Source organism: Sceloporus occidentalis, unplaced genomic scaffold (assembly GCF_023333645.1).
Source record: "Sceloporus occidentalis isolate IW3139 unplaced genomic scaffold, rSceOcc1.0.p SCAF_83, whole genome shotgun sequence".
Taxonomy (NCBI): Eukaryota; Metazoa; Chordata; class Lepidosauria; order Squamata; family Phrynosomatidae; genus Sceloporus; species Sceloporus occidentalis.
The window spans coordinates 643,104-665,286 of NW_028317063.1; the positions used below are offsets into that span (position 1 = coordinate 643,104).

General features: G+C 43.2%; 1 protein-coding gene across 1 annotated transcript in view; it reads right to left on the reverse strand.

Moving 5' to 3' along the window:
• LOC149285163 (DNA annealing helicase and endonuclease ZRANB3-like) overlaps positions 1–3,872 on the reverse strand; it is a 50,820-nt gene extending 46,948 nt beyond the window's left edge. Inside the window, exons 1-3 of the mRNA XM_089495711.1 lie at positions 3,725–3,872; positions 1,663–1,720; positions 1,284–1,430 (exon numbers count right to left, since the gene is read on the reverse strand). Of these exons, the coding sequence (XP_089351837.1) occupies positions 1,284–1,430; positions 1,663–1,720; positions 3,725–3,872 (353 nt within the window). The remainder of the gene's footprint in view (positions 1–1,283; positions 1,431–1,662; positions 1,721–3,724) is intronic.
• Between the last annotated feature and the right edge of the window lie 18,311 nt (positions 3,873–22,183).

The window sequence follows — 22,183 nt, forward strand, 5'->3', positions numbered from 1 at the left end:
TTAAACAAGGGAGACGCACGGGGGCCAAAACGGTCCCTCACCCGCAGCGGAGATGTGTTCAGCCGAAGATCACCTGCACAGCACTTTGGTGAGTGGGTGTGGGGGGGGGCAAATTACTTTGGTAAGTGGCCCCCCCTTTGACCTCTGTTGTACTCAGCCAATCAGTGGCAGAGAAGTACTTTCTGTACATGCATGCGAGGGGTCTCTTTAGACCTCCTGGAACTCTTGCATATGAGCCATTGCTGGAGCTGATTGGCATTGAGCTTCGTAAGCATGGATTGTTGGGCAGGAGACGTATTCAACGGAGCCGGGGGGCAGGGGAAAAAAAAGACTAAACGCATGGAGATAATTCTGCTGAATCTCCAGGCATTTAAATGTCCAGTAGCACCAAGCTATCACATGCATTTAAGTTTCTATTACGTCCAGAGAGTCCCTTTAATAAAAATGTGTCGATTTTTTCTTTGTTTTGTGTCATTGTTACAGATAAGGTTAATCATCACAATACCTTAAAGCTATCGTAAAATAATCATTCCATAATTGTTCACTCTCTCCTTGCATATTATTAATTATAATGGGAAATTTAACGAGAACCCGCATCTCTAATTAATGATCAAGAAGTTGTGAAGATAAATTCTATGAGAAGAAAAAAAATAATAATATTACAAACATTAGCATAATAAAGCTTGGGGACAGGAAGGGGGCGAGCGGAAATGCAAAGCTAGTCACAAAGACAGAATATTAAAAACCATAAAAATGAAAATTAGTTTTAGACAAATGGACCGGGGGGGGGCAGGGGAGGAACACAAAAGAAAATAAACGCGTTGATTACCATGCGGATAACAAGCTTAGAAAACGCTGCCTATTTACTATGATAATACCGCGCTTCTCCAGGAACATGTCAAATAAAACAAGAGATATAATAAGTGGATCGAAAAAGGTAAAAATAAAAAAAATGCAGAAAGAGAGACCTTCTACTTAACTCACTTAACGACCGTGAAGCACGGGAGAGCGAGACGGTTTCTTTTTTATTCTTGAAGTCATTAAATTGTGTTTATAGTTTTCTACACAACACAATTCAGAGAGTGGTAAACAAGTGGAACAGCCTCCCAGCAGAAGCGGTAGAGGCTAATACAATGAGGGGATTTAAACATGCACGGGATAGGTATATGGCTCCTGAATCTAAGACGAGACCAACGACTGATTAAGGTTTGACGGGGGCCGGATGGGGCCGATCGGCTGGAAGATTCTATGTTAACACGCAAATGGATGAGCTACGGCTTTACCTTCCTTCTCTCTGCAGCGCAAACTTAACACCCTCTCTTTGGAAAGGCAGCAGCCGTTCTCTCAGTCTTTCGGGAAGGTGCAATAAATGGTCGTCGGACACCAAACTGCCGTCCTTCCCTTTATTTCCCATTCTTGCCATTCTCCTCCTAAAGGAGAAAAGAGATATAAATGACACCACGTAACATGTATAACCAAAAACAAAGGCTATACAGTGAAACAGTATATGAAGCTCCAGTTAGAATTGCCCCCCAGGGGCACATACGCCACTGAATTTTGGCAATTTACTAGTTATCTCCTTCACACACGGGGTTTGTGTTCGGCAGCCGCCATGAAACATGTTGACGTTCTCATTTCCCCCGGCACCCATTTTCCACTCACCCTGGCCAATAACTGGTTTCATATTCTACACAGAAGCGAGATCTACCCCCTGTTACCCCTTATTAACACCATAAAGAGGGGCTCAGGGATCCAGTAAGAGGTGCAGTCTCTCTCATTCCTACACTCACACCACGTCCATTCCTTTCCTTAGAGCTGCGCTCGTTTCTTCTTGTTTGTATCGCACACCTTAGCTTTTGGAAGCAGACCTCGTTACTAGGAAACTGTACCAAGACACTTATTTTTTTGAGACAATTAATCCCCAAAGCTCCCAAATGTACACTTTGGCGCAGACACAAAAAGCCAGGTCTATTACATTCATAATCCTATCTGCCTGAAGCACACTTTAAACCCCCCTCAGTCACTTCGCAAATATAGAGGAACACGATTTGACCCTCCCAGGCACGAGAAGGTAAATTACAAACAGTGGGGGCATTTAGAGTCCACTCTGCGCCAGCCAAAACACAAACAACAAGAGTAAAAGGCACAACCCAACAGTAGGTGCGCTGTTTTTACTCCAAAGAGCTTACAATCTGAATTTCTTGATTTATGGACAAGCTGATAGTGTGTATGTAGTGCGCCAATGGTGTATATATATATATATATATATATATATACTGCAACTCCCACAAACCTACAGAAATGTCCTTGATTTTTGAAAGAAAAGCACATTTTGTCCATTAAAATAACATGAAATGGATCAGAAATCCAGCGCAGACAGGGTTAATGCTGTAAATGACTATTGTAGCTGGAATCTCTTCATAGGCGCACAGAGGCCCTTTATCACTCCCATCACTCCTGTGTTCCAATGGCCCTTTATCACTCCCATCACTCCTGTGTTCCAATGGCCCTTTATCACTCCCATCACTCCTGTGTTCCAATGGCCCTTTATCACTCCCATCACTCCTGTGTTCCAATGACACGTTGTGTTCGCTGATCCAAGTTTAAGTTTAAAAGGCTAATTGATCGTTAGAAACCCTTTTTGTAATTATGTTACAGCCAGAAATGTCATTGTTTTCCATGAAAACAGCTGAGTGACCCCAAACTTAGCGTGTGGGAATGTTCTTGTTACGTTTGTACTGCTGCCATTGATAATTATCACTCTAATATCGCTACAGAATGTGCCGCACGGTTTATAGGGAGAACGCACGGTAACGACCCCCATTCTATGTTCGCGATGGGGGATGCTTTCTATTCCTATCCCTGCGAGTTAATTTATGCGGGTTTTATAACCTGCCGCGTCGAGGGAATTTGTAAGGGTACGACTTCTGTAAAACATACAGCACACGGCTTGTTCTACATAAATAATTTAAATCCTATGTTGTGAAAAAAGGCTTTGCGAGCCAAACACTCACAGCCGCTCTATTAAGCGCCGCTTTTGATGAACGCCGTTTAGTTAAATGACAAAAAGCCGCGTCATTTTAACCCCAAAGAGAGTAGTGACCACAGTTACACCGAAAACAACCAAAGACATAAATGTCATTTTCAAACAGCCCTTCCAGAAAGTGGCGTTCCCGCTGCTTTTTTGGGTTTTTTTAGCCCAAACGTCAGGAGTGAATATATTTCCGCTTTAGGAAAATAAATTGGCCTCTTGAGGATTCGTATTTGAAAGATGAATCTATCTTTTTTCCATATTCTTTTCCCCAAACGAAATTCAGCAAGGAATAGAAAGATGAATTTTATAATGGACATTATAATCAAAAGCGGCTCATTATCATAGGTAGAAAGACGTATTTAATGGCTCCGAACCCCCGGTGGAGTTTAATAGGGACCTAAAAATACTCGACGGGACTTGGCGATGGAATCGGGGTGAACGTACTCCACGCGCGTGTTACTAAGAGATGATGGCAGATTTAAAATGACATTTAAGTTAGCAATTCCATTAACCTTTCTGCGGCTGCAAGAGTCAGCTGGAGCAAGTACCAGGGGCCCCGGCGACATCCCGGCAGAGCGCGGCAAATAGGTTTCGGCTTTTAGCTGCGTAATCGTGTTAATAGATCCCAAAGCTTTCTGCTTCATACACGACTCCACGCGTTAACCCTATAAGGTGCATTAACTGAGTTACCCCCAAAAATCTGGTTTAAGACGATCAACGGAGCTTTGATCAGGTATGAAGTCCGACCGGTCCGCCAGAACATCGTTTTATCCATATCTAATAAAAACGCATTAACGTCTTTTCTTAAGCTTTCGATGCGTAAGCCGACGGCTGCCATGTTTACGGGCAGCTTTTGTGGATAGGAAGAGTATCCCCAAACTTCTTAACAACAGCCATCAGCTTAACAAGAGTTCAGAGATAAGACGATGGGGAACATAATCGTGTACGCTCTGGGGAGTTTCCGTACCATCCACCAAGGGACCGTATAAGACCCGGGAACTCTCCGGGAGGTGCGAGGAGACACCCGAATCTCCCAACTCTAATGCTAGATTTTAACCCAAATGCTTCGAAAACACCTAGTCCACCCAGAAATACAAATGTTTTGAATCTTAAGATCGTCAGCTCACAAGCCGAGCCCTCCTCACTGAATGTATCAGATTGTCTTAACCCGTCGTCTAGCTTTGTCAGACGCTTGGAATGTATGGACCGTAAGATGCGCCACGGGAATTATAAATAAATAATAATGGAAATTTATAGCTAGATTAAAAAATAAAGGGTTGCATCAAAAATATTTTTTTGAAATTGTCATTTTTGGCTTATGCTGCTTAATTACAATTTGATAATAATTACCACAAAGTATCATCAACCAGTCGTGACGGTCAAAGCTGAATCTGTTATATATATATTTTTTTTAAATATACCCCTTTTGCAGTGGTATGTTGTGTTTGTACCAGCCTTAAGATGGTGGCAGGGGTAACGACTTAAATGAAGCCACCAATGTGAAGTCGCCACAACCAAGATGGCAGCGCTCCCAGTACACCGGCCGTTGTCTTAACCCTGATGGTCCCATGTTTATTTCTTATCGGGATTTTTTTTTTTTTTTACAGTGTAAATTTTAGTGTTAATTTTCTGTTTTTTTCACACAAAATCTCCAACTCTCTGTTCAGATTGACTTTCAGTCACTTTTCCCCAGTTGTCCGGTGCCCTCCAACCGATTGACTGTAAGCTCGCAGAAGCAGAGCCTTCAGCCCTCTCCCCCTTCTCCACCAGGTCTGAACGCGCGTTAATGTTATTTTACATGTGAATTTTCACCGCCCCCTGTAATAGCGCTAAATACCCTGCTGCCTTCACCCTCTGACCGCCCTCACTCCCATCACCCGGGGGTCTCTCCCGCTCGCCTCGGCCTCCCACGGACACGTTATCGCTCAGTCTCCTCACTCACAGTTTTCTATCCTTGTTCCAATTTGGCGCCAACTTCCCGTTTCCTCCAGTCTACGTCAGAACCTCGACACGGTGATGTCACTCAAGCAAAGGTCGAGTCGGGTGAGCGGAAACGACGTCAGTTGCAGGAGGCCGCATCCAGTATGGCAAGTGAGTGTCCTGCCGTTTGGGGCAGTTTGTAATGCACTCGCCATTGTAATTACCCGGGTGCCACGCTGGTTCTGCCCCCTCTCATCCCAGATGGCCACCCCTGCCCTGCTTTAACCCCTTGGTGTCCAAATCCCTACCTGCCTCTCATGCCCCATCCCTACCTCCCTCTCACCCTTTTATGCCCACACCCTTGCCCTGCTTTAACCTCTTGGTGCCCACACCCTTGCCTTGCTTTAACCCCTTGGTGCCCACACCCTTGCCTTGCTTTAACCCCTTGGTGCCCACACCCTTGCCTGCCTCTCATGCCTTTGGACCCAAAACGCAACCCTGCTTTCACCCCCTGGTGCCCCCAGCTCTGCCCTCACGCCTTTGGCTCCCGTACCCCTATGTATTTTGCTTTGTGGGGCCAATTGTGGACCCGTGTTCTGCCTCCACTCATCATTTTTCAGTAAAAGTACCGTAATAACTCCAAGGGACTCTGGGGGTCCGGACGTGACTTAAAACGAGTCCGTTTATGGCTTTTACACTTTAAAACTAACCTCCGCCTTATTCACGAAACCACGAGTTTGCAGGAGGTTGCGTCATCGACCTCGCTGCGTATTACTCGGGGATAACCCGGGACTTCCTCCTCTTAGAAGCGCTAAGCCGGCGGTACGCAGTCCATATCCGAATAATAAATTCTAGCGTGCATCATACTCGGCGCTGTGCGTGAGATCCTGGGGTCGGACTTTCATAATGCTTCAGTGTTCGCACTCACCTGCATTTGCATCGTTTAATGAATAAAGCCCTATCCCTTCCATGACTCTTTTGTCATTTTACAGAACGTTAAGTATAATTTATGACATCACTGATCCCATCGTCACCGGCCTGCTGACGTTTGGGAAACTCGTCACCTAAAAATATCTAAGTGCTCTGAGGGGGGGTTTACTGCGGCAGAAGCCGCCATTTATACGCTGCTCCCACCTGAACGGGTTATTAGGTACATTGCAAAAAAATGTTTATATTTGTTTTATCATAATGTGGAAAAATTGTTATTTCTATTGTAAGAAGTGAGTTGAACGTTCAGATACAAGGTGACTTTTATTAGCGTTTACGGATGGTACTGCTTTAACCATATAAAAAAATGATGCATTAAAATACCCTGCTTGGTGCTTTTTTCGGTCCCTATTAATGGATCCTCAATACAGTGAGGGTATTTACTGAGAGGGTGGTGGATAAGTGGAACAGCCTCCCAGCAGAAGTGGTAGAGGGTAATAGTGAGGATATTAAACATGCATGGGGTAGGGATACGGCTCCTGAATCTAAGACGAGACCAACGACTGAATAAGGTTTGAGTCTTTACAGCCGGAGAAACGGGCGACTAGACGGGGGCCGAATGGGGCCCGATCTTCTTATTATGTTACTTAGAAAAAACATTAGATGATCAGCCAGCATTTTGTCTTTTTGAACAAGAGATGATGCAATAATGCAAGTGACTTATCACAGGACTATGTAGAAACGCAGTGCCGGAGTATACTCTGACAGTGTGCTCGCTGGTCTCCTGCCACTTGGAACGATACAGGACTCCCAAAGAGCATTCTTCGAAGGCCGGCGCTGCAATGCCATTACTATCCGGAACAACTGGCATAATAAAAAAAGCCTCGGGCCAACGGCTTACACCTGTGCTCTAGTAGGATTATTCCTAAAACGATGTTGACTTTGGCTTCGCTTGGATCGCGGCTTTAATACTTTAGACGTAAGCAAACGCATAAAAGGTCACGGCGTATGCAGGTGAAAAAGTTTTAAACCATTCGGGGTGTAATGATGAGGTCATCGCGATCGCATCATACCTCCCAACAGTCCAAATGCTAGAGACGGGACGCCTGTGTTTAGAGGGTGTGGCTGAACCAGTACTTCTTATGTGACCATGTGACCTCTAGATAGTGCAGTGTTTAGAAGTGATGGGTTTTATTTACACGTTTAATTTATAAAGCCGTTTCCCGCTGTTTCTATACACATTATCAGGGCTTTTAGGGCTGTAGAACCCCGCGATACCTTCATACCCAGCAAAAATTCTGAGCCCCTAGAAAAAAGGGGCACTTAAGAGGTATGAAAGTCACTTTTTTCTCCCTCCTTATCCTCTAAAACCTGAGCTACCTCCCTGTTATTTCTTTTATTGCAAACGTCATTAATACCTTTCATCCCTGACTATAAATAAATCTCAACACCTCCTTCCCGGTATCAGGGTAACAAGCAACACGCCCTGCCCATCTATTACATGATTGGTTAGCTTCTACCTTCCGCCTGCTGCCATTCGCTAGCACTCGGCTTCCCATTGCTATGACTGGCCAGCTTTGTTCGTCTCTGATTGGCTCATCGCTTCTGTACCTCTTATTGGTCGTTAATTTCGCACCACTCGGTCCATATCCGCCCTCAGCTACGGCCCATGGTATTTTTTATTTTCGTATTGGCCAACGCTGCCTCTTGTTTCCACCCACTCTTATCGTTATTGGTCCTTTTCTCCGTCACTAAGCAAACGCTCGCGGAGGTGCGGGGCTAGAACGTGCGCGCGCACTTGTCCTGGTTTTCACCAGCGCGCGCCCCCGCCTCTCTCCCCTCCGGGACTGCGCTGCGCGCCCCTGCACACTCTCCTCCCCCCTCCATTTCTGTCCTAGCCTCTTTCCCACTGTACATCTATTTTTATTTATTTATTTGTAATTACCTATTTTTAATGAGGCGTTAGCCGCTTCTCTCCCCTGTCTTCCCCTTCTCTCTCTGTCCACGGCCTCTCCCCACGCAGGGAAATAAATCTTGCCTCCTGTGGGCTCCCACATATGTGACAGCCTGTGAGCCGGTAAGAGGAGGGGGGTGGGGGTATTTATTTCAATGCATTGCTGTTCATGTAGGTGGGGAGGGGTTAGGGGGGTACCTGGGCAGTCATGCTCCCATTGCCTTTATCTGCCCTGTCCCTCACGCATTGCTGCTGCAGGAGGCCCTGGTGTGTGCCCGGTGCAGGGCTGCCAGGGGTGTCTTTAAAGATGGCAGCCTGCAGTGGAGGTTGGTGTACGGGGTGTGGTGCTGACTTTTGGGGACTCTTGTGTTTGGATGTCATTAGGGGCTCATTTACATTGGTGGTGGGTGAGGGGCAGATGGTTGCTGGATGGGGGTCCCCTTTGTAGAGGTATCTGGGCAGTACCACCCTTCTATTGGGGGGGGGCATATTGGGGTGTGATGGGGATGTAATAATGCCCCTTTGCTGTGGATTTGGCGTGCGTAGTGTTGAATGATTTCGTCGCTTGTCTTTACCCCTCTCGGAGGAGGTCAGGTGTAGCGTGTGCTCGGTGGTGTTGGGGGCCCGGGGTGGCCCCTTTGTCTTCTTGGTCCTTACGGCTCAAAGTCTTGAAATCGTGCGCAGCAGCTCTACCGAACCCTAATGCCAAGGTGTGTGTGTGTGTATATTTTGTATATGTTGTGTATGTTGTGTGTATGTTTGTGTGTGTGTATATGTGTTGTGTATGTTGTGCGTGTGTATATGTGTTGCGTATGTTGTGCGTGTGTGTATATGTGTTGCGTATGTTTGTGTGCGTGTGTGTATATGTGTTGCGTATGTTTGTGTGCGTGTGTGTATATGTGTTGCGTATGTTTGTGTGCGTGTGTGTATATGTGTTGCGTATGTTTGTGTGCGTGTGTGTATATGTGTTGCGTATGTGTGCGTGTGTGTATATGTGTTGCGTATGTTTGTGTGCGTGTGTGTATATGTGTTGCGTATGTTTGTGTGCGTGTGTGTATATGTGTTGCGTATGTTTGCGTGTGTGTATATGTGTTGCGTATGTTTGTGTGTGTGTATATGTGTTGCGTATGTTGTGTGTGTGTGTGTATATATGTTGCGTATGTTGTGTGTGTGTGTGTATATATGTTGCGTATGTTGTGTGTGTGTGTGTATATATGTTGCGTGCGTGTGTGTGTGTGTGTGTATGTATGTTGCGTATGTTGTGTGTGTGTGTGTGTATGTATGTTGCGTATGTTGTGTGTGTGTGTGTGTATGTATGTTGCGTATGTTGTGTGTGTGTGTGTATATGTCGTGTGTGACAGCTATCGCGTGCGCAGCCAACGGTTCCCTGGACCAAGTGAGCTCTGTGGAGCGATATCCCCTTCTAATGTCTTCTCTTTAGATTAGCGCTCTCTCTCTAGGCGTAAACCAATGCAGGGGATCGTGATGAACGCTGCCCAGGAATACATTCTTACTCCTTACTCCTTATCTAACGGATGAGAGAGAAACATCTGAGGTTTAGATGTAATGTAAAGATGTTTTACTTTAGTAATAGGGTGGTAGATAAGTGGAACAGCCTCCCCTTGGAAGTGGTAGAGGTCAATGCAGTGGGGGATTTTAAACATGCATGGGTTAGGCATATGGCTGCCGACGAGACCAATGACTGATCAAGGTTTGAGTCTTTACAGCAGGAGAAACGGGCGACTAGACGGGGGCCAAATGGGGCCGATCTGCTGGATCTAGCAGGATTAAAAAATTCCAAAACAATATATATTTTTCCTATCTACACGAAGGCAGGGTGTAAGGCTAATGGGAGTTATAGTCTGTTTATTGCGGGGGTAACTAGGACTTTTGGTTGTACGTTGCTGCAGTGAGCTGTGCAGCTGAACCGGTTTCTAGTCATTCATAGTTATTTATTTTAAATATGGAAGCTAAAAACAACCAGGTCTTTTTCCTCCCCATGTGTTTTTCTGTGTTTTAAATAAATCCTCATCATCTCAATCGTGGACTCTGTGATCCTGGAGCGAGCGAATTCTTAGATCTCCACATAAAATGTATATTTAGATTTTTATCGTGTAGTTATGATTGTTTGAAAAAAAGACAACCCCGCACCGCACAGCTTACGATCTAAAGACTTGGTGCTGGCAGTGAGCCCTTTTAATGCAGGAAGGGCCACAGGAGGCGCAGTATTTACCGAGTTAAGGCGAGGACGCCGGCGCTATAACTTTTCCAGCTGTTACAGAAGTAAATGTTCCCTTTATATTCCCAGCCCCCTGTCCGCTAGGCATCATGGGAGATGTAGTCCGCAGTGTGCTGGAGGTTACATTCATTCAATATTTACTTCATGTTCTTCCAGGCGGGGCATGTTGGGTTACTGCGGGAAATGGGGGCAGACCCCACCTTTATGGGAATGTTTGGGGTATTTATGAACGGGTGGCGGTAAAAGTACCGACCACTCGTATCTAACGCTGGGTTACGCGAGGTTGGAAGCTTAAATTGTGCTGTTTAGGGTTTGAATGATTCAATATTGTATATTAACAAAATAGAGTAATTAGAGGGGGCAAAAAAAGCTTGTATACAAGTTAGGGACCCACTTGTGATGTATACACACACACTTTTTTATATATATATATATATACACTATTATTTTTCTTTTTTTTGGAGACAGAATCATATATATTTCTTATATATAATATATATATATATATATATATATATATATATATATATATATGAGAGAGACAGAATCCGGTACACTCATGGAGATCAACATAAAATGGGGCAAAATGTTAGGAGCCATAGCAAAAAAAAAAAAAAAGAGGGCCTGTGGGATGTCATTAAAGGTGCGGGGCCACATCGAGTTGTCAGACGTGCTGACTCTTGGAACCTGCGGACGGCACAGAGCTGTTGAGATTCAATGACAACAATCCAAAAGGTCTTGCGTTTGTCACATGACTGTTAAGTATCCCCAACAGAATTCTCAATGGGCCACATGGGAAGTGTTAAAACTACCAAGAATTAGGGTTTTAAAAAAAAAAAATTAAAATATTTTATGTATTTTTTTTGTTGCATAGGGAAATGGAACTTTTAAAAAGGATGAGAACCCATACGGATGACACTTTGGCCTCATAATATCCGTTTAAAAATGATTATTGGTGCCAAGCTTGCGTTGTTACTTTGTATAAACCATTGTTTTTTTCATCGTTTAAATAGCGCGGTGGATCGGCGAGCCTCATTAGCTGGGCTGTGGGTTTTGCGTCGCGCATGTTGTGGACGGGAGACTGGTTAAGTGAAATGCTTTGCCTATTGTGTGCAAGTCCACAAATAACCCCGGGGGCCACTATTAACAAATGACTTGTCCCTCCATAACAAGCCAGCAGCTCGCTGCCACCTGAGCACCGCTCAGCGCCGTCCCCAAGTATTTCCAGGTCATCCTGGCACCAGATTGTGTCTCGCGGCTTTTATTTTCTTAAGGATTTTCTCCTCATTAAACCCGTTTCACAGGTTTGTAGGCCAAAAAAAAAATAATAAAAAAAATAAATAAAAAAAATATATATGACATAACAATAAAGCCCTTTTTTTTCTTAAATTTTTTGTGTCTTTATAAAAACACCTTTAAGTATGAAGCAAAATTGACATAATTACTTTCTTCTCCTTTATTAACCAATCAGCTTCAGCATAAGGGGAGGGGCTATCATGCCGGTCTGTCAAGTAGTTAAAGGGACAGTTTGTCGTCCCGGACAGCCCTGCTCAGGATTAATACACATTACTGTACTCTGTGAGTGGCAGTCCCTTTAATATCAAGGGGAGCGCTTTCTGCGCATGCGCACAAGGATCTAACCCGAGCTCTGCTCGCAGCGTAGGGGCCAGACAGACTACTTCTGTATATAAAATATATTTTTTTAAATTTAAATGTAGATATTAAATAGACGGATATTTAGATTTTTGAGTGGGAACGTGTTCTATAAATGGCTCCGAAGATCCTTCCCAAATCCCCTTCTGTGGAAGACTTTAATACCTTTTACCCCCCCCCCCCTGCTGTCTTCTGGCCGTAACCTCTTCTACTCTTCCTTCTCTCCGATAACGCGGCCGATTCTCCCTCGTCGTGTTTGCCAGGCAGGTCCCCGCATCACTAAAGTAGTTAGGAGTTTGTGTGATCTAATAAAAAAAGTTGATGTTTGACCCAGAATATTGCATTATTCTGCAGAGGTCTCATCTGTAATCCGTATTGTTGCACAATTTCTGTCTCTTCTGACAGGTCCGGAGACTTTATGATTGATAGCGGATGGAATTGTTCGGAAGGTAAATGTCCCGCGGATATATCTGTGTTTTTTATTTAAAAATGCTGCTGCCGTGTAACAATGTACGATGTTTGTGCCGCAAAGAAAGGTTGGTTTTAAATCCTAAAAAGGGGCCATGTCACCTAAATAGCTTATGTAAAAAAAAACCCCAATGTTTTTATTTGGTGCGTCCAGAAAAAAAATAAATGGACAAGCTTGTCAAGTGTTCATTTTTTAACAATAAAAATACTCAACGGCTTCAATTAAAAATTAAAAAAAAATTTATTTGGGCTGCCACCGTGTCTCTTTCATAATATAGGAAGTTATATAATATATACACGGGACATACCTCTTCTTTCTGATGTAGTCCTTTGTTAATAATTTTGTAAACATAGAATGTCCAATTATGTTTCTAGTTCCATTTTACATTAACTGGTGTGAGGCACTGACTGAAGGGCGTTGTTGCCATAGCAGCGGAAATAGTCAATAAAATTATGCATCCAATATAGCTTTTTTTGTGTGTGTGTGGGGGGGGGTTTCTTGAGGCAAGTAAGATTGTCCTTCAGCTGATATTTTTGCAGTAAATCCGGTGAAAATGCATTTTTGGACAATAGATTGTAAGCTCATATGGGCAGGGCCCTTGTCATTATGGCCAGGGGCCTCTTATCATTCCCAGTACCCTTCATAGAAATACTTTATATACAGTTTCTGCCTCATCCAGTCGCGGACCCTCGTTCTGGGGTCAGTCTGTAGTTGTCACCCCAACCAGTTCCAACGATCTGAATATGTATGGCTTGGAGGAGAGAAGGGATATGTGATTAAAAACATTTAAAGGGATTTATCAAAGCACATGAGGGATGTGAAAAATGAGAAATGTGAAAACAAAACAAGACCTTATCATAATCTTACATTCGATGGAATGTAAGGATGTTTTACTAAGAAGGTGACAAAAAAAGGAAACAGCCTCCCAGCAGAAGCGGTAGAGGGTAATACAGTGAGGGTATTACACATGCATGGGATAGACATACGGCTCCTGAATCTAAGACGAGATCAACGACTGATTACGTTTTGAGGCTTTACAAAAGGAAGAACGGGGAGGCCAAATGGGGCCGATCTCCCGTCAGATCGGTTTAGTGTATGACATGAAAGGGTTAATCTGTATGTATCGGTATGAAACACTTTTTCTAATTACTCAAAAAGGGGATGGTCTTGTGTTTTGTTTTTTTTTTGTCCCCCCCCCATTCCTTTCTGCCCCCTTTCACCGAAATGTAACCACGATTTACTTGTCACCCCAGCCTCCTGACGCGGTCGCCGGATAAACTCGTATCTCTTTCTTGACTATAAGGACGTGTTTTCTCTGCGACTTCGTAAGGCGATCGGGTTCATGTATCACCGGTGACAATTACTCACCGCAGAACGGATGGGCTCGCCGCCTTCCATTAATCTTCCCTCCTCTGTTTCCAAGGTAAAGCATGGAAGCAGCTGCTACAAAGTGCGCCTCCTGCACAATTTAGGACATCCTTTTTTTTTTTTGGATATTTCCAAGACCGGGTTTTACATTCGAATTATCGTCAAAGATCCATCAGAATTTTCCTTTAAAATGTCATTATTTTTTTAATTAAACTTTTTATTTAATTCCTCTATTTGAATAATTTTCCAGTTTATTAATCCAAGGATAAATCTAATTGCCTTCTGAAGTCAAGAAAAATAGCTTTTTTTTTGCCTTTTTTTGGATCCAAAGGAGGACGGATAGGTGAAAGAAATGACCTTAGTAGACCTGGGTCTTTTTCGACCTAAGTTACTATGTTACGGTCTCGATTCTAGAGTCTACATATTTAGCTTTCTGAGTATTGGCTCGTATTCTTTGGTAGTAATAAGACCATATTTTAGTGGCCCTTCTTCCCGTTTTCTTTCTTTCCCAAGCCATCATCTCCAGAACCGGACATGATATTCTAAATAAGGTCTCGCCTGTGATCCAGGTGAGCGCCATTAATACATCTTTTTTTCCTCCTACTATTATCACTTGCCATATAACCTAGCATCTTGTTAATTAACCCTGCCTCGCCACGCTTCTGTCCAGTCTTATAACTCCCAAGCCCCTTTCTCCTAGCATTTAACCCTTCCTCTGCCTTTAGATTTTTGTCTCCCAAATGCGTTACTTTACACTTAGCCACGTTAAACCCCAGTCCGTTCCTCTGCTATCCGTAGATCATTTGACAAACGTATCGCCTTTCCTCAGGCGGCTCAGCTGCGGTTCCTCTGCTATCATTACTAGAACACTTCATGTAAGCTCTGGAATAAAAACCTGAAATGGTGTTAGAACAAGGATTTAAAGCCTGTGATCTTTTCAATGGCTTCTGTATCAGTCGCTGCCGATACGCGTCGTCCCCAGAGCTTTCACTCGCAATGTGTTGCTACGCTGTTTGGCGAGCTGCAGATATGCTGCGTAACAATTTTAATGGGACCAAGCAGAATATTGGACGTTTTCGATTCTAAGAAAAAAACAAACGTTAAGACAGACGGGACACGCGTGACCCCAACGTCTCCTTACAGCCCCTGATGATACCGGTGAGGATAACCCAGTGTGGTTGAGAAACCGTTATTGCTAAGAACTTGGATATTAACAGAACGTTCCCTTCTTGCCTCAGAAACCTTGTCTCGCTCTCTCTCCGGCCCCCGGGGAGATCTTTGAGAACCAGTTCCATGAACAGCTCCGAGATTTCCTGGTACGGAGAACAGGCTGAGCGAGCAGAGATATGTACGAAAGGTTGCCTGCGCTAAATGAGTTTGGCGCATCTCACGCTCGCCAGGCGGTCAAATTCAAGGTCAAGCTGTTAGGAACGGAAACGTTTTATTTCCCAGCTACGTGGGAATGGTTTTCGTCGTGTAGACTGGGGTAGCCTCTGTATTGGACGTTATGGGAAGCAGCGAGTGAAAAAATGTGGTTTATGCTGTTCATTTGCAGCATTTCCCAGAAGCGTGAAGATCCACTCGCTGAAAATTGTTTTAGTTCTTCGCTTCTAAAAAAGTGGAATTGTGTTGTTGCGTAAGTGTTACAAAGGGTTGGGGTGGTCCTGCATGGGGACATCTTATCCCATGGGAGATGGAAACGCATTACTGCCTTAAACCTGTGTAAAATAAATAAAAATAACAATAAAATATATAATTTAAAAAAAGCATAGTTGGCTAGGAAGAAATGTATGCCTCCAGAGATACCGCATACTAATTGTGTAACCTCGAGGTTAAAAACCTGTGAATTATTTTACGGCCCCACCATTACATGGATGATCCGTTGGATATGGACGGCTTAGAAGAAAGAAGAGCGAGAGGAGATGTGAGAGAAACATTTAAATACATAAAGAGATTTAACAAAGTACTGGAGAGAAGCTTACTTAAAAAGGAGGAAGATGTTGGGGCAAGTAGGTCAGAGGCTTAGATGTAATGTAAGGAAGTTTTACTTTACTGTGAGGGTCGTAGATAAGTGGGACAGCTTCACAGCAGAAGTGGTAGAGGTTAATACAGTGAGGGGATTTAAACATGCATGGGATAGGGATACGGCTCCTTAATCTAAAACGAGACCAACGACTGATTAAGGTTTGAGTCGTTACAGCAGGTGAATGGGCTGAATAGTTCTTATCTCCTGTGAATTTATTTGGTTTTATCTGAAGAAGCTCTGTGACTTTACATGTTTTTTTGTGTCGGTCCGATGCAAGCTCTCAACTTCACTTTAAGATTCTTGCTTCAGCTGAGCAAGTAAAAATAAAAATCTGAGTGCTCGCGATACGTTGGCTGCGGCTTCCTCACCTCCCTTTGGGCTTATTGTTCAGGTAATTTGAGGTGAGATGAAACTTTTAAAGCTTGGCCCCGCGGAATACGGAGTGAAGAGGGCATTTAATGCTAATTTGCTTCTGCGTTACACAGTCAGCTCAGCCCCTGGGGAAAATATGGCCTGAAGGTGGCCATCAATGTATGGAAAGCCGTTCTTGGACCTATATCTCTCACTCTCTTCTCTTTGTGCATTGTCTTTCTTCTCACCCGTTCTCTTGAACTCCTTTCTTTGCTATTATTTTAGGAGACCTCATAATATACATATATATTATAATATACCTCATAATATACACATGCACACAACACTATCTGGCAGCCCCTTTCTACCTACTGCACCCCGCCCTATCCTTGGGTTAATGTCTGGCATGCTGGGCATGCAGCAGAGGTCCAATAATAGCACATTTCGCTTTAAGCCCCCTCAATATTGGCAATAAATCCCATATTACCAACGCTTTTTATATATAGAGATTACCATGCAGGGACATAGGCGAGATTTTGTTCAAATTATCCAGATTGACCCCAATCATTTAGTTGAGTGGAGGGGTAATGAATCTTTAAATGATTATTTTATGGAAATGAAAGAAACCCTGTCTAAACCATTACTTTTTTCTATTTATTCCTAAAATTGCTTTCAAGGGGGTCCCGCTTCTAAACCGGGATTGTACCCCCAAAAAAGTATACTTGGCTGTCTGTTCCTACAGAATTGGTTAAAAAGAAGTCTTAGCAGAGATCAGGAGTGACTTCCAATCCAAACGTTGCTGGTTTCCAGGCTCGGTTTTAAGCTCGCCTCCAGGATCACGTGCACCATCACCTCTCTGCGTGTGGCGCGAGTTTCACGCTTCCGACGGGTAGCTTTAGCGCGTTCGACACTTAAAATTATTTATAGGAACTGTGAAACACTCAGCAGACAACACTGCTTAATGATACAATGTATCCCGCCACAGCCCACCTGTCTAATATCATTCAGCACCGATTCCCTGCTTCTAAAGCAAGCAAAATGCCTTCTGAATGTGTCTAAAAATTACCTTTACACATAACTATAAAATATTTGCCCCCGTATGACTTTCTGCGTAATCGCATATTTTATCAGATCTTTAACCAAAGCCTGATATGACATATTGAACCTGCGTGGAGGAACGCTGTTTTCATACTTAATTTGATGGACGTTTATGCAACACCTAATACCCCATGTAAAAAAAAAGAATTGCCCCCTTCAAGCTGCAAACGCATTCTGCAGTTACTTATCGCTGCTCTGCGGAGGAATTTCAGTCCATGGAAAACTGCTTATATTTGGATGGTTTTTCGAACACGATCTGCGATTCGGCTCTTGCCACAATATAATGGGCTGAACTTTGACTTTTTTCATTCATAATTTTAACCATCCTAATGTGGGTTGGCTTGTGTATTTTGGGTCATTGCCTTATGGATGGATTGGCCTGACATTCTCCTGTAGGATTCATGGTACCTTATTTTTATTATTTTTTTTTAAGATGGCAAGGTACCCAGGTCCTGTAGAAAAACCAAAACCCTTAAGACCGGTATGCTAGACCATTGGCACGTGGTTCTAAATGTAGAATGTAGAAAACTAGTCTATGAAGGAATGTAGAACGGGAAATCTTGAGGAGCACCCAGGTGTTTTGGTAAACTAGATGGACCCCGAGACCTGCAGTCCTCCTCCATTGGTTCCTCATGGTTCTGATGATGGTTTAAAGGACCATTGTAGAGTAACAGTGAAACCCTTTTCAGGCTGATATGGACGCCTTTGGAGCTGTTCGGGAATGTATTTTGAATGTGGGTGACTTTGGAAACTTGCGTGTCGACTTTGATCTGAAGGCATGGTCCTGGCTTATAATGGCCAGGACTGGCTCCACCGAGGTCTGTTTTTTCTTCTTCTTCTTCTTTTGAGGTTGCTAGCCTGACCCTTTTAACGATTGATATCCAGGTAATTACCGGTTTTGTTGTTTTTGTCCAAAGCCATTTCTGAAAATCTTGCAATCACGCAGGATTTAAAGGGTTTAGTCCCATAAAACCAGCTCAATCAGAGCGATTGTGCGAATTGCTGACTTACCTGTACTCCGAGGGGGATTTCTTTAAAACACAATGGAGATTGCACTAAGAACGGTCTTGCGAAACCTAATTACCTGGGATATAGCCGTGTGGCTTCAGTTTCTTTGGGGTAGACGCAAACGTCAACGGGGGATTTTGTGTTTGCGCGATCAGTTGGCTGCTCTGTAGTCTGTGTCAGCAGTGCAGGGATGTAATAAAAATGGGGTGTAAAAATATCTCTTGAGATATAAGTTTGCTATCGGTAACATTGTATGGATCGGATTTAATGTTAAAAAAATAGATGTTGCTCTGGCAACAAAAGATCAGTGTCTGCTTTTGTGTCGACTGTATTAAAAGCGGGGTTTCTAATGGTGCATCTCGTTGTAAAAGTGTGGCATTTGGTAGACTAGGTGGCACTGCACCTTTAAAGGGTATCTTGCGCCACGTTCTGAACGGTTCTTCAGGAATTCGCTTGCAGCTTAGGAATGATTTAATGATCGGCATCCTTTTCCCAGGTTACCTCTCCGGGCTGTTTCTCTGCTCTGATTGTAGTTGACTAGCCCTCGGGACATGTTTGAAGTGTGACGGCTACTAGTCGTTAGGCCAATGCAAATACCCATAGTTTCTACTTAAACGAGAAGCCCCATGTAAGAAAGAAAGAGAGAGAGAGAAAAAAAATCTCCTTCGCATTAAACCTGCACACGGTAATGTAGGTCGGCATTTTAAAAAGAAAAAAACCTGGCATTATCTTATTTTGTTCCAATAATCTCTCTTTATTGGGAGGCACCATCGCTGTCAGTCCTGTGATATTTCAGATGACTTTCCTGGCTTAAACACCACAGTGAGCTGATGCTTTATGGCAATGCTAATAAAGTCCCTTCCACCATTGCCTTTAATTAGTCAGAGCTGGGAGATTAAGACTGAGCCATTCTATTGCTTCCCACAGGCAGTATGATAAGGAGTCGGGGTGTGTAGTAGATCACGGCTCAGATAACAAGCGAGAACTCATACAAATTGAAATAAAAAAATGAAAACCGCTCAATATAAAAAAAAAAAATAATAATAATAAAAAGGTTATATGTAATGTAGCCTCGGCCCCCGTGTGCTGGGATGGTTTTGGAAGATGAGCGCCGTCTCGTCATCTGGGTTAGTGAAGTGAAGCTTTCCCCCTCCTTTTCATCGCTAATTGCGGATTTCTATATTCACCTTCAAGTTCTTGCTGTTTTTCTGGCCCTCGTTTCCCTGCCAGGTTGTGTGAAATAATGGGAATCTTGTTGTGATTCATGTAAATCAATACCGCCTAATGCAGCTAGAAAAGGATAATGCTGTCATTAGTTCAATTAAAACCTCGCGATGATGGTTTGGCCGTTACGGCGGAACGAGCGAGACGCGGCTCGGGGAACAGAAAAGGTTAACTCCATTATGTTTCCGTGCGGCGATCGGATGCTGAAGCTCCTCGTTCACGCCGCGCCGAGAGATCTCTAGCAGGGTTACTGCAATTTATACATAAAGTGAAGGAAAATGGAATTTAATAGACATCTTGTATTCCTTATCCGTGAAGTTAACCAGATTCAACGATCTTGTGCTGTGATATACCGTCTACCTTTCTCAATACTGTCTGTATCGTTGTTGTTATTATTGTTTTATACAGCGCCATCGAATTCCGTAGCGCTGTACAAAGGGTAGACAGGACATAACAACTAGTATGTAACATAGCAATTTGCTGTACAGAACAGGTGAGGAGGGCCCTGATCAAAAGAGCTTACAATCTAGAGCACAAATGTTTCTCCTGCGCAAAGGGGAGGTTCTGTTAACCCTAACGTTCACGGGTCCAAAAAGGATGGAAGGTAGTTTAATCAAAGGGGTCGGGTAATATGAATCACCCAAGCAATTAAAAGCCGTCATAAGCTCTTTAACGCGTAGGATAGCTCTGTGGCCCCTTTATATCTTCATAATGTTTACAAATGCAGAGGGGGGGTTCTGCAGAATCCCCCAAAATGCATCTGCTCCCTCCAGTCAGCTCCAGGGCTGTGGACGGGAAGCTGTTCAAACATTGTGCGCGCGTATGGAAAGTGCTCCTATTGATCTCAATGGGAGCACTTTCTGACCACTTTTTTTTTTTTTTTTTTTGCTGAAAAATGCATATTAATGAACTTGCAGAGGGTTGGTGACAAAATAGTTTAATATGCATTTGTAAGCCTAGTAAAATGTAGAACCAGAAGGCGGCTTCTTGCTCTTGACCCACCGAAAGCAATACGCAATCTTGGCTGTTAACAAGAGGGCCCTCGGTAAAAAAAAAAAATTAAATAAAAATACATGTCAGCCACTTGGGTCATCAACATTTCCAGTTCCAAGATCCTACAGCATCATTTAATTTCCTTGAACAGGTTGTTTTTGAAAACATGATCTCTTGGCTGCTCGTGAATGAGAACAGATGGCCTCTCGAGAGATCTCCTTCCGTTCCAAGCGGCCGACATCGGTGGGTGCTGCGGGGAATTATTGTGGGGCTAAAATGGGACTTAGAGGGACGTGCTGTGTTTTTTTTGTTTTTTTTGCAAGCCTTGGACAGGGCTAGTATTAAAAATGTCATTACACAAAAAAAAAACAAAAAAAAAAAAACACCAACGCTGACAGTATTCTCAAGGAAACCGGGGCTTGTTGTCACCTTTCGCTGTCAGCGTGTGACCTCAAACCTAGGGCTCTGCGGATCTCTCTTGGGCTTAAAGCTAATTTAGGAGGTTGCAAAGCAAGTGCTACGATGTACAGAACCAGCAAAGGAATGTTAATAAAAGAAGTTCAGCGGAAGAGAGCGGCACCTCGGGGAATACAGCGAGTCACAGAGTGCCGGTGCCTGGCCATCACATCTTATTGCTCAGCTAAACTCGTACTTATGTGGAGGATCACGAAATTAAGTAGAAGTCTACGCTGAGTATGTCTGTCTATAACGAGTGATGCTGCGAGAGCGCAGGCTGTTCCCTAATAACCTATAGAGACATCAGCAATGGGATAAGAGACGGTTGACCCGTACAGCGGGCTCGTTATCTCCAAATGGAAGTTTAGACCCGTTCCTTGGAAGCCACTTATGTGAATCCCATGCCTTTTGAACCTTTAAAGAATTTATCTACATTCATTTTAATCCTATTAATTAATTAGCTAATTTTATTTATTTTTTTTCAAATATTTTCCCCCTGTCGATCAAGACGCCCCTCACCATAAGGGATGCGTTGGATAGGCATAAAGCAATCCCAAATCTAACGTGAGACCAGAGACTGATGAGGATCTGAGCCTTTAAATAACAGGCAGACTAGATGGGCTCCTGATCTGCCATCAGATCCTCTATACTTTCTATACGTGACCTTTTGGTGATCCAATATTCCTAGAGTAAGAAGAGTTCAGAGTTAAGAAGGGACCTTTGACATGCAAAAGTATATGTTTTTGGGAACGGCAGAAGTCGCATAATTTTAAAGTGACCTCCACAAATGAAGCTCTTTAAATGGCATAATTTGCCCCTAAAGCGCTTCTATAATCTATTATAAAATGAAAAGTTCCTAAAATACCATTTGACTACATTTATATTAGTTTTTTATCAGTGTATGATATTTATAAGAGAAAATGATGGTTTATATTCCCCCCCCCAAAAAAAAAAAATAAAAAAAATTGCAATTTGCCTGGTAAATTTTTATTTAATTTTTTTTCCTTGGTACGTTCACACTTTTTTTTTTTTTTTTTTATTTTTTATTCATCTGCTGCTGAATTGCTAATGAGGAGCTGAATTTAGCACGAGACGTATGCCGGCAGCGCTGCTCCGTTACTGGCTGCTCTCGCGCTGACATCACTGTGCACAGCTGTTTGCTTCCCTGCTCACAAGTACAGTAAGCAGACTGCTTGCCAGGTGCCTCAGACGTTGCTGAAGTGCAGGCTTGTAATAACCTCTCTCTCCCAAGGAGCAATTTGGCGTCTTTGTGTCGATGCCATGGAAAGCACATCTTCTGTAATTTGGTGCAATGAAGCTAGATGCCGGTATGGTACGGGTATGTGATAATGAACTGAATTTTTATTGTAGTTTTTTTTTTTAATTATTATTTATAGAGATTTTTTATTTATTTTTATATATTTTATTTTAGATATGTTTAAAATATTAAGTGAAAAAATATT